This window comes from Nematolebias whitei, chromosome 14, assembly GCF_014905685.2.
Source record: "Nematolebias whitei isolate Nwh7 chromosome 14, NemWhi1, whole genome shotgun sequence".
NCBI classification, from domain to species: Eukaryota; Metazoa; Chordata; class Actinopteri; order Cyprinodontiformes; family Rivulidae; genus Nematolebias; species Nematolebias whitei.
Genome location: NC_056511.1, coordinates 20,402,044 through 20,421,928, shown reverse-complemented (window position 1 = coordinate 20,421,928; position 19,885 = coordinate 20,402,044). Strand labels below are relative to the sequence as shown.

Below are 19,885 nucleotides of genomic sequence, written 5' to 3'. Positions count from 1 at the left end.
GTGGAGTTTGCATGTTCTCTCCGTGCATGCGTGGGTTTTCTCCGGGTACTCCGGTTTCCTCCCACAGACCAAAAACATGCATGTTAGGCTGATTGGTAACTCTAAATTGTCCCTAGGTGTGAGTGAGAGAGTGAATGGTTGTTTGTCTCGTTTGTCTCTATGTGGCCCTGTGATGGACTTGCGACCTGTCCAGGGTGTACCCCGCCCCTCGCACAGTGATTGCTGGACATGGGCACCAGCGACCCCCGTGACCCAAAATGGAATAAACGGGTAAAGATAATGGATGGATGGATAGTTGATATAGTATGTACAATACAGGTTAGGTTTAAGAAAACAATTTGTTCTGTGGCAACTACCTTGGAGGTTTCTCACAATAGCCTGCTTTCTTACAAAAAGTCCTTACAAGTAATATGTGCAAATGATATTTTGTTATATATATATTTTTCCTGGTGCTCTGTGTGTAAAAAAACAAGAGTAATGCAATCCTTTCCAAGGATGACTAGAGATAAAGTTTAGCTTAAAGGCAGGTTGTCAGTGTTCTACCTTCATAAGATATTGATTGTGTGCTGTTTTACAAATCCTAAGAATATCATAATATGTACAGGAAATGGCTAGAAAATGCAAAGTTTTGAGTAGACTTAAAAAAAAAAAAAAATCCAGTGGACCATACCCCCCAGGACTGCTTTGCTCAAGCTGTACTTGTTAATATGTATAAGTCCCTCTCATTACCATCAGCAGTTGGCAGGTAAGGTGCAGGCTTTTGATATTCTTTTTAAATTATATAGATTTTTGTTATCTGTTTTAGTTTCTAAAAATAAAAGATAATATTAAAGATAGAACTATTTAGCTGAATGTATGTAAATTGCCAATGACATTTAGAAAATTGCACAGGGGGTGCCACCTAAAATTGTGCCTAGGGTGCGACATTGGCTAGGCTCAGCACTGTCTGTATAGTCACAGATGTATGAATAAATGACCAAATACGTCTGTCCAGTTTTATTGCAAGGCATAGTATGCTTGTGACATGTGGAACTTCCTAAAGCTGCAATGCATAAAAAGTATTTATAATTATTTTGGTACTTGAATCACCATTTGAAATATTTATTTGAAATTGTCAAACTGCTGCAACAATAGACATCATAAGATGACACCAATTATACATATCTAAATGTTTATATGATAAATTAGTTTGAGTCTTTTTCATTTTCCTTATATTTTTTTAATTCCCCCCCAAACTAAGTAAGATTTCAATTGAAAATATTTCTTGTCAACAACAATGAGGCAAACAGAGATCCAATCCTAATCTTCAACAGTTTGAACCCCAGTTCCCTTTCAGCAACTAATGCATTGCCACAAATTGCTTTCTGTAATTCGTTCTCTAATTGCCACATAATTAGTTGTAGCATTTACACCACTGAGACGATTCATTGCATGAGGTGTCCTGGATTTGGGCATACAGTTGCAGAAATCAGAGTATTACGAGACCTCAATTTGTTCATGGAATAGTTTCCATGGGCGGCTGTGGCTGAGTGATTAGAACAGTCGTCCTCCAATGCAAGAGTCACATGCCGAAGTGTCCCTGGGCAAGACACACTGAACCCCTCATTGCCACCGATGTGTGTCCCATCGGTGTATGAATGTGATAAAGCACTATAGCTTTGTTTAGATCTAGTAGAGCGCTGTATGAATGGGTAAATGAGGGCAAAGATTGTAGTATAAAGTGCTTTGAGTATCTTGATAAGACAGAAATGTTCTATGTAAGTACAAAGTACATTCCAAATATTTATTTATTCACTTTTATTTTTCATAACGGAGCAGTGGCCAAATCTTGTGAGATTGAATATACCCTTGTTAAAATTATTTATGGTTTTAATTGATTGCTGTCAACAAACAACTTAACTGTTTTTGTGGATTCATTTAACCACAACTTAAGACCAGAGTTATGCAAACAACCCAAAGTGCAGTCTTCCTGATAGTGTAGGCATCTAAAGAGCTCCTTCAAATAGAATTATCTGACAAAAGGCATCTCCTGGCCTCCCTTTAGTTTTCAACTGACAAAAAGTTTTTAAAGCAAGGATTCAAAGAAAAAGGTAAATCCATACGTCAATCCATGATCTTTAACTACCGTATTTTCCACCATACATGCCACACTGCCCTATAAGTTGCATCAGTCCAAATATGTCTAATAAAGTGGAAAAATCCATAAATATACCACTTCGCTGTATGCATCTTATCTATTATGCATCACCGCTGACGTGTCACATTTGTTACGCATCACCGCTGACAACCTAGAAATGTGGGCCGAACCTGGAAATGTGGGCCGGTGTTGTGCCAAAAATGACGGGCTGCCAAATGGCAGCTGCGGGAGCATGCATGGAAGGACTTTAACAAGAATTTAACAAGATTAACACTTTAAAACTATTATTTGTTTGCTTGAAATTATTGCAAAGGTGTGTCTCAGTTGAACTTTTGCTTAATAAATGCACTTTGACGGTCAAATAGCTGCATTTCAAAACTCGATTCGCAGAAGCCGGCACGCGCAGAGGGATGAGCCTCTGTGCATTTCTTAGAAATTTAATAAGATAAACACTTAAAAACATTTATTTGTCTGCTCGACTTTATAGTAAAGGTGTGTCTCAGTTGAACTTTTACTTACCAACTGTGCCTGAGGGGGAAAAAAGGTATAAAGCTTAATTTAAAAAATAAAAAATAGGCTAATAGGGCACATGACATCTGTTCTGCCTGATTAATTTCACAATTCAGGCATAAAAGATGGAAGAAGGTGTAACGATCCGAGATGAAATAATTGCCAATTTGAGCAATGGAACTATCTATTGCTCCCAGGAAATAAATAAGAAACTAATTCAAATGCAAAATAATTATATAGATGCAGCTCAGAAAATTAGAATGTGGTGAAAATGTTCAATATGTTTTGTCAGTCATTTCAGAAAGTGAAACTCGAACATTATATTGATTCATTACACATAGAGTGACATGTTTGAAGTCTTTATTTCTTGTAATTTTGAGGATTATGGTTTACAGATAATGAAAAACCAAAACTCAGTGTATCAAAACATTTGAATATTGTGGAAAAAGTTCAATATTCTCATGGAAATTCATAGTGTCAGACTCTAATCAGCAAATAAATCGAAACAAATGCAAAGTTTTCCTGAGCCTCAGAAGGTTACACAATCTTGGGGAAGACTGCTGACTTGACAGATGTCCAGCAGGCAGTCATCATTAAGGAGGGAAAGCCACATAAGGTCATTGCTAAAGAAGCTGATGTTTCACAGAGTGCTGTATCCAAGCATATTCATAGAAAGTCAAGTAGAAGGAAAAAGTGTGGCAGGAAAAGGTTATTTCATTTAGGTTTCATTCTCATTTCAGAGTAATTCATGCAAAAGCAGGCCAACCAAGTATTGAGTGTATAAAAATTAATGTACTTTTCAGAAGCCTGACATTTGTGTTTAAAATGTTATTTTTATTGATCTTATGTAAGACAAATTTTCTGAGACACTGAATTCTGGTTTTTCATTATCTGTAAGCCATAATAATCAAAATTACAAAAAGTAAAGGCTTGAAATATTTCACCTCTATGTGTAATGAATCTGTTTCACTTTCTGAAATGATTGACTTTTTTTTTTTTCACAATAGTCTAATTTTCAGAGCTGTACCTGTATTTAAGTGCTCCTGCCTTCTCTGGGCCCTTTTCTTTCATATTTGCTGTCAAAACGCACCCAACTGTGAAATAAGCTCTCTCTCAATGAAGATGATAGCAGCACAATGTGTATGTGTCACCTTTTGTGATCAGAAAGCATGTGTTCATGCCATGCAGTATTCTCAGTCTTACCCTGAGGACTGTGGTCCCTGTGGGTTTTCTCCAGTTCAAAGGCCCTCTCTCTCCACTTCTCCTCCCTCTCGTCTCTGAGTCTTTCTAGGCCTTTCGTTTCCTCACCCTCCCAGGATACTTTGTGGGCAGGGTTGTTCTCAGAGCAGTAGGTCGATGCCAAGGGGATATTGGGTGCCACGCTGCACACCGCAATGCCTCTCCTGGTGGTCAAACCTCGGACATTAGACCCGTCTGAGAGGAAGCTGCTCATCTGGAGAGATGAAAATAAAACAAGCAAAAGGCTTTTTTAAAAACATTATGGTGATAACTTCTATTTTGAATCCACTTTATAAAAAGGCAAAAGGAAAAGAAAACTATTCCTGTTTCTTTTCTTATAACACTTCTTATATACTGTAGGTTTAATTTATTGGAGGTGGGATAGCGTCAATGATTGGATTTTGTCCTTGTTTTTGCTCAGGTGATGAAGAGACTAACAGTTCAGGACAGACCAGAATCCCTGTGCACTATGATGTTTGCAGATGACATTGTGATCTGTGGTGAGAACAGGGAACAGGTGGAAGAGAACTTGGAGAGGTGGAGATATGTACTTGAAAGAAGAGGAATGAAAGTCAGCTCAGACAGAGAACATGTGTGTGAAAGAGAGACAGGCTGGTGGAACAGTGAGACTACAAGGAGTAGAGGTCACAAAGGTGCAGGACTTCAAGAGTGATAGTCTGCATTTATGTCAGTATTTTAGCCTCGTTATTTTATTAGATTTTTATGACTTTTGTGTTTATATTTCCTGTGATTCAGTTTCCTTAGTGTTTTTTTTTTTCTTCAGTAGTTCTGCTCCTGCCCCATCCACCTTTTCCTAGTTTGTCTCCTCATTAGGTGTTTATTTCTGTTCATTTGTGTTGCCCTTTAAATGTTCGCTCCTTCTGTGTTTTCCTCAGTGGATCAATGTCTCAATCCTCCCTGGATTCTCATCTGTGCGCCCAGCGTTTGTAGGCAGTGCTGGCTGGTTCTCCTTAGGAGTGACAAGAATGGATAAGATTCGGAATGAGATCATCAGAGGTACAGCACAGGTTGAACAACTGGGAGATAAAGTTAGAGAGGCCAGACTGAGATGGTTTGGACATGTCCAGAGGAGGGACAGTGGGTATACTGGTAGAAGGATGTTAGAAATGCAGCTGCCAGGAAAAAGACAAAGAGGAGATATGTGGATGCAGTTAGAGAGGACATGGAGGCAGTTGGAGTGAGGACAGAGGATTCAGAGGACAGAGATGGAGGAGGATGACTCGTTGTTTTGATGGCTGAAGAGGAACAGCTAGAAGAAGAACCATCACAAACCATTTATCTCCTGAAGACGAAACAATTTTTCATTGCTTGTGACTGTTTTTTGATTGTTTGTATCATTAGCATAATATCCCATAAACCCCTGTATGAATTTTAATAAGACTTTTAGAAAGTAATCACTGAACACACATCTAAAGCTGATTAACTTTCGGAGGTAATCTGATTAAGGATGGCCATTCCACCACTAGGCCACATTAGCAAACACAAAAATAGCTTTACCTTTGCCAGTTTTACATATATTGAGCTACAGTTGGGTGTGGCAGTAGCTGCGAGGCATCCTCAACACATGCTCAGAACACAGTCCACTGTGCAACATCTATTCTTAAAATGTTGCAGTTAGAATCAGTTCTGTCACTGACTTTTTTTTCCTCCCTTGCCCCTTATGACAGAAACATTATCATAAATCTTGGAGTGAAAATGGATCTTTGAAAATTAAACTGTCATACAAATGCAATAGTAAAATCCTGCTCCTTCCTGTTGAGGCACCTTTGTAAAATGAAGCCCATGCTGTCTAAAATAAATCTTGAGACATGCTTTTATAACATCACAGCTTGATCACTGCAATCTGCTTTTTTGCGGAATTAGACAGGATTTCTGTTGCTTGTTTGCAACTGGTTCAAAATGCCACAGCACAAGTTTTACCTGGTTCAAGAAAACACATCCTCACTAGATTTAGCTTCTTTTTCACTGGCTTGCAGTCCATTAACAAATGTATTTTTCTTTGCATTTAAGTCTCTTATAGTTTGTGCTCTCTTTCATTTCTCTGCACTTCTGCAGCTGTATGCACCACCATAATCTCTGAGGTTAGCAGAGCAGATGCTTTTATTGGTTCCAAGGAAAAAAATGTGAGCTCAGAGGTGACAGAGTTTGTTTTGATGCCTGTCCAAAAATCTGGAATGATTTGCCACTGAATTGATCTAGTTTAAAAATATACTTTTACTCCCTGACCTTTAACACAATGTGAGATTTTGACTTTAATCATATTGTTTTTATTTATCTTTTTTATTGTTTCATATGTACAGGTATATGTACGTAAAACTGATTGTTGCTTGGAGGGAACCCAGTTCAAGATGGTTGCCATGGCTTTTTGACCTTTTGTTAACACAATAAATATATGGTAACAAGAAGTGCTCGGAAAGCGTACACCCCCGTCAAAATGCTAAGGTCACTTATGAAGTAACATCTTGTGCACAGTCTGAAAATAATCCTTTAAAAATTCCTGAATCCAGATGGTGATCCAGATCAGCACCAACATTTAATTTTAATTTCTTTCTTGTGACAACCTCACCATTTCCTGAAAATTTAATTAAGACAGACAGACAGACAGGCAGGCAAACAGACAGATAGACAGGCAGACAGACAGACAGATAGACAGGCAGACAGACAAACAGACAAGCAGACAGGCAGGCAGACAGACAGGCAGGCAGACAGACAGACAGACAGGCAGACAGGCAGAACCTTTTTGTGAAGGTGGTAAAGATTTTCAGGTGGGTTGGCATTTTAGAAACTTTTACAGTACAACTTCAAAAGTACATTTTTCAATTCATTTATTCATTTTTTTTAGTAAAAAAAAAAAAATCCCATATTTTTAAGATCATCAGGGATTGTGGGCTTTAAACCCACTTTTATGCAACTCCGTATTGAAACCAGTGGCTACACTCTCGGTCATATTATGTTTGTCCTAATAGATGTTTGAATAAAGAAGAGTTGCAGCACATAATGCAGAAATAATTCACAGAAGAAGAGGTGGAGGGGCTTCAAAATATGGTTAGATAACATTTCTATCGACATAAAGATGTTGCTTCTTTGGTGAAGGAGGGTTCTTGTTTTATTTCATAACAAAAATGTAAGTTTTTTTTTTTTTTAAAAACAATAGAAAGACAAAGTGATACAATGGTTATTTTTTCATAAATAATCTGGTCAAAATATTGAAATTGAAATATTATATATTGAAATATTTGATTTTTAAAAATATTTCTCACTTTTAACAATGATTTTTCTTCTTTGTTAAACTGTAAAATTAATTCTGGTAAATTGATTTATCATGCGATGTATGGAAATAAATAGCACTCATAAGAGTTGCCAGTACACATTTTGGCACACCTGACTCCCTTCACTGGAAGTGGTCCTGTCGCCTTCAGCGCTCCTCATGCTCTGGTTTCCATGAGCTCCGGGGAGGACAGTAGGATTGGAGGCAGTAGGACGCACCATGACCTGAGGTGGGCCTCCCATGCTGCCTCCCACCTCCCCATAGATGCCTGTGGACTCTGGTGAACCCGATAAATGCACAGCTTTAAACTCGATTCCCTCGGCTCTCGCGCCACTCTTGTGCAGCATGTAGCTGCTTTCTGCAGAAACAGCTGAAAAGCCCATCGCAGACCCAGTTCCTGGTCCTGGATCCAACTCTTTCCTGAATTTGATTTTTTTTCTGAAAGCGATGAAGAGGATGACGAGGAAAACGATGACAAAGGCAAGGACTCCGATGCCTATTATCTCCCCTGGTCCGACGTACGACAGCGGCTCAGCCTGGGAGACATGATAAGAAAAGTTACAAAAACATGGACTCAGCATTTCCTGCTCAGTGTAAGAAAACAGTCAGTGGCTGCTGCAGGCAGAGGAATGTTAGGACTGAGGGAGGTTTCATGAGAAGGAACCACTTCAGAAAATGATCTTATATGTCTAACTTGTCTAACGGTATAAATTGAGCAAATTATTTTGAAAAGCAGGTAACACCTTGAAGGGATAAATCAGATGTCTTGAAGTTGGGTTATTTGGAAAGGTTATGAACAAATACTATCTTACTTGTAGATAGCACTTTAAATGAACTCCGTTTGGAGAAACAGAACTGAACTTTCATCGGCTACAGAAAGTGCAGAGGCAATCTGTGAGTGAGTCTGTAGCATTAGCAAGATATCTTATGAACCACTGTGCATATTTTAATAAAATCCTCAGAAAGTAATCAATGGGTGTGCATCTACGAGTGGACTAAATTCAAGATAAGCTGCCACAGCTATGCAGTTTTAACAAACACAAAAAGGCTATAATTCAGTCATTTGTAAATACGCTGAGCGAACGTTTGGTGTGGAAACGACTGAGCATTATTTCCAACACATACTTTGAACACCATATTTTGTGCAATATTTTAATTTCTAACTTTGGCATCAACTGTGTCATCGGTTGGCAAAATAATTCATGAACCACTGGTTGGAGTTTAATGACACTCCAAGAAAGTCATTACATATAATCCTGATTTATGTTCAATAATCCAGGTAGAAAAAACAACAAAGTTAAGTCAGGTCCTTTGGACGTTTTCTTTTTGTTGAAACGTTTTGTAGTTCATCCAAAAGACTTCATCAGTCCAAGGAGCCACAACAAACTCAGTCTTATAAATAGCACCTTCTCATAGTGAGTCAACCAGTTTGATGGTGCTCAGATGGTTTCTGGAGTCCGCCCTCTCCCCCACTGATTTGTTTGAGGCAGTCATGGGCAAAGTGGTTCAAAACATCCTGATTCACAATCAATAATCTATCATAATGGATGGCCAATAATCTTTGGCCATGCCTGCCTCAAACAAACTGGCGGAGGAGAGGGCGAACTCCAGAAACCATCTGAGCACCATCAAACTGGTCGACCCACTATGACAAGGTGCTATTTATAAGACTGAGTTTGTTGCAGCTCCTCAGACTGAAGAAGTCTTTTGGATTAAAAAAAACGAAACGTTTCAACAAAAATAAACCGTCCAGAGGACCTGACTTAACTTTGTTGCGTCATTACATATACCGGTACTTCTACAATTGATTCACGTTCAGAGAAATCTTAATTCAAGATGGCTGTCACAACCTAAGGACCTTAGTCAACACAAAAATGCCTTTAATTCTAAACTAAAGGTAAATTTGATGTGTTTGTGGCTGGGAGTCATGCTCAAAATATTCTCTGAGTGCTAACACATCTCAACATCTCACAATACCACAAAAGCAGTCATTTGCAAGATTTGACTAAAATGACTGTAACTCCATCCCTTCCGAGTTTAAACTGATTTTAGCTCAAAGCTCTGGCATGGAATTGTCCTTCAAGAAATGCTAGGTCTTTTCTTTGAACCAGACTGCCTTGTATTAATGAGATCAGTGGATTGGTTCATAGACTTTCTGCAAAATCTGTCTTCTAAGGCTGCTGTTTAATATATTGTATTATTTTACATTATTAGTGTATGGCTTAGATCCTTGTATACTGTTTCTTTTATACTTAATATTTTTGCTTCTTTTGGTTGTAACTGGGACCTTGACTACACAATTTTGTTCTGTCATGTACCACATGTGATGCGAATGACAGTAAAGAACCTTGAACCTTAAAAATCTGAAATAACCCTTTAAAACAGTTTCTCCATCCATCCATTATCTTTACCCACTTCTTCCTTTGTAAAACATATTTTTGTAATATAGTAAGTAAATTATATGATCACTACTGTAGAGAATTTAAAAACAAGTTTTGTTCGTGAAGTGAGAAGGAACTCAGGAATGTCATTAATTCTTGAACAAATGAAACTTGTGATAAAAAAAAAAGTAAAAGTAAAGGAAGGTGAAAAAAAGTTGAGGTTTTCAGCATTTTTTTCTAGAAACAGAGGCCCTCATGAGTGCACACACAGTTAGTGCCGTTTGGTTGTAAATGCATCGTCTGATTACTTTTCTGCTACTTATTCAGTTAAATTATATTCAGTATATATAATATATATAAATATATATATATATATATATATATATGGCACCAAATCCCAACAGAAGTCATCTCAGGGCACTGCACAGAAACATTCACATACATATAAAGTCAGTTAAGTAATAACATTATTTATCTAAGGAGCCAACTTATGGCCTTCAGGTGAATGACGAAGCACATTCCATCTAATGTGCAACTTCTAATGAGTTTATGCTGAAAAGCAAAGGTGGGCTTTTGACATACTTTACAGTTTTTTAATAAGTTCCCCTTTTTACAAATTAATTTAATTAATTTTATAATTAAAAAAAAACACCCCTGCCTTATATAAAGTCTTATAACTGTTGCTGTTTGTCTGAGTAAAAACATTTCAGTTTAAGAAAACCTTTATGTGATTGTTCTAAACTTGCTTTTTGTTGAAGCACATATTTAAAAAGGAGATAAACTCAGTTCTGCATCGAGCAAAAAACCGAAACTATAATTTTTTTTTTTTTTATTCTGAAACAGATTAAAGATTTGAACTACTAACAGACTACCAAATACAGTGAAGAGAGACAAATGTGTAGAAAACAAATTGTGATCAATGAGGATCTTTGTGGAAGCTTATTAAATTTTGTGCAAGATTAAATGGATTTAACAGAAAATTGCTTTAAAGAGGAGGCGCTCATTCAAACTGAACAAACTGGAGCAGGTTTCACGTTGGGAAAGAATTCCAGTTGCCAGACGTGCAGAGCTCGTGGAGACAGACCTGATGGGTCTTGCTGCTGCAACTGCTTGATAAAGGTGCCTTGAAAAAGTGTTCACATTGAGGGAGTGAATATATATATGTATATGCACCCACAACTTTTTAGCTTTATATCTATTAAAACTTTTAAAAAAAATTTAACATCAATAATCTAAAGTAATAAAAAAAAACTATAACACAATTAAAAATCCAATTCAAATCCAGGATGCGAGGCAAGATAAATGAAAAACAGAAGTAGTGAAGAGGGAGAATGCTTCTGCTTCCAACTGTTTCCTGAGGGATCATCGTGTGGATGTTTATGAAGCGTTCACATGGTTGTGATCCATTTTTCTTCTGTACATTTTTCTGCATCTTTCTCATTCCACAATTTTTGTGCTATTTCAACAAATCATATATCAAAACATTCAGCTCGTTCAGGAGAAGGGTGCTATGAATTTGGTATTGGTGCAACTTTAGTGTTTTGAAATATTTAGCCTTTTCTGAAATTTTTGTCTAATAGAAAATGAATTGAGCTCATTTTACATCGTTCCGATCTTTAGATCTGTTTACAACCGTTTATTGTTCCTTTTACATTTTATTCTGGTTTAGCTTCTTTCAGCTTCCTTGTGCAAATAGTAAAAATACATTTTAAATCAGCTACTTTCAGCTAATATCAGCTGTTTTTTTCAGCTGTTTTGTGCTTCTTTCTGCTAAATACAACATGTATGTGCTTTTTCTAACTTGTTTAGAAAAAAGTTAGAAGAAGCACATACATGTTGTAGTAATAGAAATGTTACTTTCAGCTTGATATGCTCCTTTCAGCTGATTTCTGCTAGGTTCAGCCTTTTCTGCTATTTCAGATAGTATTTAGCTGTTTTATTCAAATTTTAGCTTTTTTTAGCTAAGTCCATATTTGTTGCACACATTTCAACTTTTTTCAGCCCAAATCATAAAAAAAATGTGCTCTCTCTACTTCCTTTGGTAATTTAAGCTTCTGCCTTTTTAGCTACTTTTCAGCAAGTGGGTTTTATTTTTTTTAATTTTTTTTTGGGGGGGGGGGTGCTAATTTCAGCTTTTTTCAAATAATTTCCACTTTTTTTGTGCTAATTTCTGCTTCTTTCAGCCTCACTAACCAAATATGTTCTTTTTGCTTTCTTCTGCTAATTTAAGCTTGTTCTTCATTTTCAGCTATCTTTTTAGCGTTTAGCAAATTTCAGTTGTTTTCAGATAAATTCTAGTTTTTCGTGGTAATTTCTGCTACTTTCAGCCTAATTAACTTATTTCTGCTAATTTCAGCTTGTTATGCTAATTTCAGGTTTTTCTTCAGAATCTTCTGCTATTTCTCCGTTTAGCTCTTTTATGCTAATCTTAGCTTTTTCATCTAATTACACATTTTTTTTGCTCTTTTCAGCTCTTTCTGCTTCTTTCTGATTCTTTTAGCTTTGTTTTGCATTTCAGCTACTTTTCAGCTGTTTATTTTTCATTTCAGCCTTTTTTTAATCTAATTTCCTAATTTTTGTGCTCATTTCTTCTTATTTAAACCAATTCTGCAAATATTTGTTCTTTCTGCTTTCTTCAGATAATTCAGACCTGTTCTTCTATTTCAGCTACAACTCAGCATGTTATTAGCTAATTTCAGCTGTTTTTCTGCAAGTTTTTCAGCAATAAACATTCACACTGCATTTTCACAGGAAATGCAATTTCTTTAGTTTTCTTTGTATCAGTTACTTGGATTTTAGTCAGAAATGAAAGAAAGTTGAAGGCAAACAAAAAAGTATGGAGGATTACTGACTTTAAATCCAGCTGAGAGATACTTGCCAAAACAATGACAAGAAGAGTATCAGCAAATAAACAAAGGAGTGGCTTCAGAACTCTGCCAAGGTGACATGGCCCGTGTCTGAACCTGATTACATAAATGACCAAAACACACACACACAAAAAAAGAAATCTACAAAATTAATCTGTCAATCTTCTGGAGTCTTCACCACATATCTAAGGGATGTATACCTGGATTATTGAGCATGGACTTTGTTGGTATCTAATGGATTAAAATAGCTGCTGACAGTTCTTAAAACCAGCACTTAAACAAAAGCTCTACTTAGTTTTTTTCAAAAGTTCAGAGAATACATCCAACACCTGTTTCATCCTCTGAAAAGATAAGAAATTAATGAAACAAATCCATTTCACACTGAGACTGACTCATTCAACGTTGTGCAGGAAACTTGAAAGGCCCTGAAAACTTCCTGTGCACGGTGTAACCATAATAAAAGTCACAAGCATGACAACTTCAAATGGAAATCATAATTTACTCATTACCACACCCTCCTTCAACGAGTGTGAGGACAAGCTAGTGGATAAGCCTTCCAAGAGAGAATGAAAAAAAAAAATCTCAATAACTCCACTTTGCAATTAAAGTTCAATTAACCACAAGTTTAATTTTTTTTGCATATTTTCCATCCAGTCCAACTTTGAGTGTCGTTAAAACTACCTGTGTGTCATCCCCGAGGGTCTGGTCGTCACACAACTGACCCTCGTATCCTTCTGAGCAGTTGCAGGAGAACGAGCCGAAAGTGTTGACGCACTCGCCTCTGTTTCCACAGACGTCCTGCTCACACTCATTTACATCCACGTCACATCTGCCGAGGCAAAGACAAAAACATTACTATGCACAGGAGCAATGAGGAGGGTTTGTTTCAAAGTGAGTAAGAAGAATGGAGGAGCATGACGGTGCAAAAAAAAAAAAAAAAGAAAATAGAAAATCATCTTTTAAGACGACTTCTAGTGTTAAATCAATGGGATTATCTTTATATATCCTCCATTATCGTTAGTTATATGGCTGTAAATCAAATAAATATGCTCAAACACAAAAAGACTCTAAATACCAACACAAAAGTCACAAATGCAGTTCTCTCTGCTCATTTCGGATTTTTATTTCAAGCCAGAAATAAGTCCTGACATGAAGGAGGAAATGTATATGAGGGTCCGTTTCTATTTATTTTTCATTACGGAGACTTTTAATATTTTACAAGAGGTGTTGTTTTTCTGATTAACAACCAAAAAATTAAAAATTAAAAATAAAAATAAAAAGATTTTCACATGCATATGCATGTTTTTCTTCTTAAAAAGAAAACCCTGCAATGAGCAATATGAAGTTCACTTTCAAAAATCTTGATGTGCTGCTGTGTAAATCCCTCTTATACATTTTTGAATGAATATTGATGAAATTCAAATCAGATTCATTTTATTAGTCAGGAGGCCGGACTATGATGAACTGTGGGCAGCTGGATTTGACAGATATTACTTTTTTGGGCAACATCTAGTATTAGTTTTGATTCTTGCTTAACTGATGATGGGAACTGAAAAAGAAAGAAATCTTTATAAATGTTGCACATTTTGTTTAATTCAACATGACTGTGTTTTTTAGCTTGAAACGATCTAAAGCATTTTTTTCCTCTGAAGGAATGCTGCCTTCTAGTGGTGGTTTTACTGAACAACACGGCAGCGCAGAGGTTATTTAAAAGGTCATTACTGAGCTGTATTTAAGAAGGCAGAATAAGAACGATTACAGGTTTTCAAATTATATTAGAAACATAAATTTATTCCTCACAATAAGTAAAACAAACAACTGTGGGGTCTTTTGAACACTAATGGGAGCAAATGAACATGTGTTTAGGTAGAGACAAGTGATTATTCAACTGTATGTTTGTATACAATGGATAAAAAAGGACAATTTATTTGTTAACATTGTTGTTATAGTCAAATATGAAATGTTTCTTGAGTGTAAAGGAGTGTGCATGTGTGTGTTTACTGCATTTTATTAGTCTTACATAAGTCCCGTGAGTCCTCCAGGACAACCACAGAGGAACGGACTGCCAACTGGCTCGCAGTCGCCACCATTCTGACAGGGGTTTGGCATGCAGGATGTCAGTTCAGTTTCACAGTGCCTCCCAGTGAATCCACTGCCACAACTGCACATGAAGCCTGTTGGAAAGAAAAAAAAACCCATAAAGTGTGCCATATTAACTGACATAAAGATATTGACAAATAAAATAAAATTAAACCATTTCAGGACAAGAGTGGCATTGCTTTTGAGTAATAAATCAATGTTCGTGTTTTACAAATAAAAAAAAAGTGCAATCATGCGTAAATCAAGAAAAAATTGCGTTGAATAAAAACAATAAGTAAAAGGTTGCTACTTATGATGATACATTTTTAAATCATTTATTTATACAGTGGCAGCACAGTGGCACAGTTGGCAGAGCTGCTGCCTCTCAGCAAGCAGGTCCTGCAGGTTCAAATCCCAACCTTTCTGGGTAGAGTTTGCATGTCCTGTCTGTGCATGGTGGGTTTTTTCCGGGTACTCCGGTTTCCTCCCACAGACCAAAAGTTAGACTGATTGGTAACTCTAAATTGTCCCTAGGTGTGAGTGAGAGAGTGAATGGTTGTTTGTCTCTATGTGTCCCTGTGATGTACTGGAGACCTGTCCAGGGTGTCCCCCCCCCCCCCCCCCCCTTCGCACTGTGATGGCTGGACATGGGCACCAGTGACCTCCATGACCCGAAAAGGAAGAAACGGATAAAGATAATGGATGGATATTTATACATCCCATTCGGAGTCATTTTGTTTATGCATACCTCCAGAGGGCAAGCTGATGCAGACAGCTCCGTTGAGGCAGGGCGGACTGATGCAAGGATCTGGGTAAAGAACACAACCCAACTTGACCTCGCTGAGTCCGGCTATCTCAGCGTAACGGCTCCTCTTGTTTTGAAGGGGCAGCTCATTACCATTCAGGGCCAAAGAGCCCAGGCAGCCCTGGAAGCCGTCCTGAGCTCTTGGAGGTCCCCTCGCTCCACGGTCACCAATTCTTGGCCCTCCCATTTTTCCTTCAAGTTCAGGGCTGGGTACCTCCCCCTGGCCATGTGGTGGCCTCACTTGGGCTCCAAAGAAAAAAGATGAATCTGGAGCCAGAGGCCATAGACGGACAGGGGCCTGGGTTGCTCTGCGGCGTTCCACATAGCTGTCGTCCAGTGACAGGAGGGTGTAGTTTCTGGTCAGTTCCAAAGACACTGAATGCCAAAGACCATCGTTTATTGGTCTGTCAGAAATACCCATTATGCCTAGGGTGTTGTCACAGTGTATCTGGAACCAAAGTCGACCCTCTTCAATCTGGAGCAAAGAGGATAGTTTGAGTCAACTGTTTAAAATTTTTATTTTCTGTTGCAAACAATTTTCTGTGTACAAAGTTGTGGACAAAAAAAAAAAAAACGTGTTGGCTGAAGTCCGAACATTTGTTTACCTTGAGCATGGTGCAGGGGTTAGCACGTGTAAACATAATGACTCCCCGTCGCTGAAGTGTTCTTATCCTCAGGCTCAACTTCATCTCTCCACTCTGGTCACTCTCTGTCACTCTGTACTTGATGTAGCCGTTTCCAGAGAAACTCAAAGAGGTCCGTCCTGCTCATTGACAGAACACAGAAACAGAAGTGAAATACCAGCACCTGCAGCTGCACGTTTGACCATTTTAAATTAGATCTATTGTAATCTAACTGTCCACGTAGAATATGTAGAAGAAATGTTTCAATAAGGAGTATGATAGACCCAGACCTGCACATTCATCCAGTTTCACAGGCTGACACTGGCAAACAGATGGCGCTGTAGGACCAGAGCGGACACATTGCATATCTGCAGGACAGGACTGACCTTCACAAAGTTCCAAAGGAGTTGGACATGTCCCTCCTGTTGTTGTTTTTATTTAACAAGACAAAAACATGCAAACATAATAGAAAAAATAAATGAGTAAAGGCATAACCAAAAAAACAAGTCATTTAGATTTAAAGTGATAAACAAAAAAAAGCCTTTCTGTTGCTTGGTTTTATGTATAAATAAATAAATATATATACTTGTGTATATATATATATATATATATATAATATTTACAAGAAAAACTGTGTTAACTGTAACAGTTTAGAGTGAAAGCTGAGTGTGATGGGTCAAGTGATCAGAATGGAAGCAAAAAGCTAAAAGTAGTAACACATTGGTAAAAACTAAAAGTACTAGAGTGATAGCTAAAGGTAACAAAAGCCGTAGCTAAAATCTTAATGTAGCAATGTAAAAAAAAAAAACTAAAATAGAGCAACTGTGCTGAAGAGAAAAATATTTTAAACTAATAAATCTTTTTTTTTCCTTGCAAAACTTTATTTCAAATGAATACTAAATACTTAACAAAACTAATAAAAACCTTGAAATGTATACATTTACAAAAGCCAAAAGTCATAAACATTGTTTTCTTTGCTAGACTGTAGTTGGTTTCACCTGGGCAGGTGCAGGTCTCTTTACGTCTGAATGTTGGCAACACCAAGCCGATCCTCTCTGTGCTGTAGGTAACAGGCCAGCCACTCTCCATCACAAGAGTGTTTTCACAAACCCGATCCCCACAGTCCAGTTCCCCAGAACAAGTACTTCCCACCAAAGCAGCTCCAGCCAGGACGCCTCTCATCTGTCCTCGAGCCGCGGCCTCCTCCAACTTTGCCAACATCTCTTGCTGGGAGTAGAAGCCCTCCATCTGGCTGCCTCCTGAGTTCTCTGGCTTCTCCATAGCCAGAACCAAATCGATGTCTGATGTACCCACCACTGGCTGCACACCAAGTATGTGAAAAGGGTCCTGTTGCCCTGGTGACCATTTCCAGTCACTTAGTGCCCGTAGCGTTAACCTTATCTGGCTTAGGTAGCGACTGAGCAAATCTTCCACCGATAAAGAGCTGAAACGTAAGGTCAGGGCACTACTTAGCAATATGTCTGTCACTTGCTCCACTTGCACTGACACATCAGCAATTACGGCAAATCGTCCATCGCTCACTGTTGCATTTATCTGATATCTGAAAGAAACCAAGAGAACGACATTTAATCTATAAAAGTGTTCCATATCATATTGCCCTTTGTGTTTGTGTGTTGGGTTTGTGCGCATGTACCTCCCAGGTTCAAGGCCTGACAGAGCAACAATGCTGCCATCTTGTCTGTTGAGCTTAAACATGCTCTTTGGCTCGGGCTTCTGAGTAAATGACAAGACGTCGTTGGGATCGCGGTCGGTTGCAAAGATCTGACCAATTGAACCACCTGGAAAAGTATCTGTTAACATTACAATGAAGATTTCCAGAGGGGAGACTGAGGGCTTGTACTGACTGTTCCCAAGGACTCGCAGAAATACCCAAGAAGAGGAGGTAAGACTTGGATTACCAGAGTCACTAGCCTAGGACACCAAAGGAAAAAAAAACATAAAACATATCAGAATCATAATAAGCTTTATTATCATTGCAACGAAGTACAGTGAGATTATGTCTGTACAGTTGTTGGAAAGATGGGCGGAGTGCACGTTGCTGCTGCTCCTAAGAGTGCGGCCCTTTATTCTTTAGATGGAAAAGGGGAAAGGCCATGAGGAAAGGATAGTGGTATTACAAAAAAGATCTCTTCATACCTTGTCCTCGTCAGGACACGATTTAAGACATAAAAAAACTCTACCAGCAAACACATTTATAAACACATTACATATGCATTTGATGACAAGACAGTGAGATTTGTCCATGAAGCACTTTCAGATAGCACCATAGTCCTGATAAGATGTTGGTGTCAGCTGGTAAAGCTCTGATAAGTGTTCACAGAAGTTCTTAGGGGGTGGGGAGGATGGACAGAGCAGAGCCTTCTTAGTCTGTAGGGTTTCTGGGGTCTTGTCTTACATGTTGTGTTTTCCCTCATGTTTGCCTGTCACCCCTCAGCTTTTCTCCTACTGTGTTACAGCACTGTCGCACCTGTTTTTTAATCCTAATCACCGCAGGCGTCACTCATTTCACCTTGTTAGTGTCTGTATATATTCAGCCCCTTGGTGTCTTGTGAGTGTCTCTGGATTGTCCTTGTCCTAAGGCTTCATGACCTGTCTCTCCTCGTGTCCTCCTTTAAGTAAGTTAGCTGCCCCGTCAGCATTTTGTTTTGTTTATTTAATTAATAAACTATTTTACTTATTTACTGGAGCCTCATTTGTCTTCCTGCACTTTGGGTTCTACACATGGAAGCCGATCATGATATAGTCAACACATATCCCAGGAGAAATTTGATAAGTTGGCCTGATTCAAGGCCGAACGGGGGAGTCAGATTCATATAAGCCACAGTTATGAAAACATATGAAGTAATATCAGCAAAAAGAACAATAGTTCCACACCAATGTATCTCACAATCTTAATTAGCTTTGTAGAGATCTAGTAGAGTGATGGGTAAATGAGGACACAGATTGTAGTGTAAAGTGTTTGAGTATCTTGAAATAAGATAGAAAGCCACTATATAAGTACAGAACATTTACCATTTACAATGTGCATTTCAAATTCAGCTTACCTGGATTTCAACACTAAATTCCCTGGGTGCTTCAGGACCAAACACACGATTGGACTTCAGAGTTCCAGTCTGGTCTAAACTGAAGAACCTCCCCTCGTTTCCTGACACTATGCGAACTACGAAGGGCGGACCGTTTCTAGGGGAGTCTTTATCGCTAACAGAGAGCTTCAGCAGGGTGGTGCCAGCAGCCTGATTTAACTGGAAGTACAGAAAAAGTTCAGCGAACCTAAAAACAAACAAAGACAGAAAATACAGCATGAAAACTCGTAAACAAACCTGTATGATGGCTGTAGAGTTGGGAGGAGAGAAGGCGGGAGGGTTGTCGTTAACATCGGAAATGTCTATGTTAACTGCAACAGTGGAGGACATGGCAGGAGAACCACTGTCGAAGGCCTGCACTGACAAAGAGTACCTGGATACCTGGAGAGTAAATGATAATAATTTTAAAAAGTGTCATATTTGTATGTGAACATCCATGTAACCGTATGAAACTTTGTTAACCTTAAAGTGATCATTCAGATCTTTTGAGGTGAGGTTCTGTAGAAAAGGTTATGAAGAATTAACATCATATCTGTTGTAGATATATCTTTGACTAACAACAGTTTGGAGAAATTAAGTTTAATTTTGACCAGATTGATGATGAGGCTCTCTTAGCAGGGCCAGGTCCAAAGGGGATTTTTTGTGATTAGTTCTTTCAGTTGATATTTTTGTCTTATTCTCTTTATAGTCCATGTTTTATTTTTCTGTCTTTTGGGTTCTGTTACTTGTGTTTTCATGTCACTTTAGATCTTAACCCCTTTGTGTTTTTGTACTTCACTGTTGGGTTTCTTTGAGTATTCTTGTACACGTCTTGTTCTGTTTTGTGGTGTTCCTTGTGCCATTTCTCATTC

At 38.1% G+C, this 19,885-nt stretch overlaps 1 protein-coding gene across 1 annotated transcript in view; it reads right to left on the bottom strand.

The window, feature by feature from the left end:
• Nucleotides 1-19,885, bottom strand: part of LOC119420010 (protocadherin Fat 3) — a 139,602-nt gene that overhangs the window by 32,981 nt on the left and 86,736 nt on the right. Inside the window, exons 37-47 of the mRNA XM_037687379.1 lie at nt 19,272-19,415; nt 18,996-19,193; nt 17,585-17,862; nt 16,929-17,491; nt 16,221-16,352; nt 15,913-16,070; nt 15,251-15,782; nt 14,444-14,597; nt 13,105-13,252; nt 7,289-7,711; nt 3,851-4,100 (exon numbers count right to left, since the gene is read on the bottom strand). Coding sequence (XP_037543307.1) covers nt 3,851-4,100; nt 7,289-7,711; nt 13,105-13,252; nt 14,444-14,597; nt 15,251-15,782; nt 15,913-16,070; nt 16,221-16,352; nt 16,929-17,491; nt 17,585-17,862; nt 18,996-19,193; nt 19,272-19,415 — 2,980 coding nt within the window. The remainder of the gene's footprint in view (nt 1-3,850; nt 4,101-7,288; nt 7,712-13,104; nt 13,253-14,443; nt 14,598-15,250; nt 15,783-15,912; nt 16,071-16,220; nt 16,353-16,928; nt 17,492-17,584; nt 17,863-18,995; nt 19,194-19,271; nt 19,416-19,885) is intronic.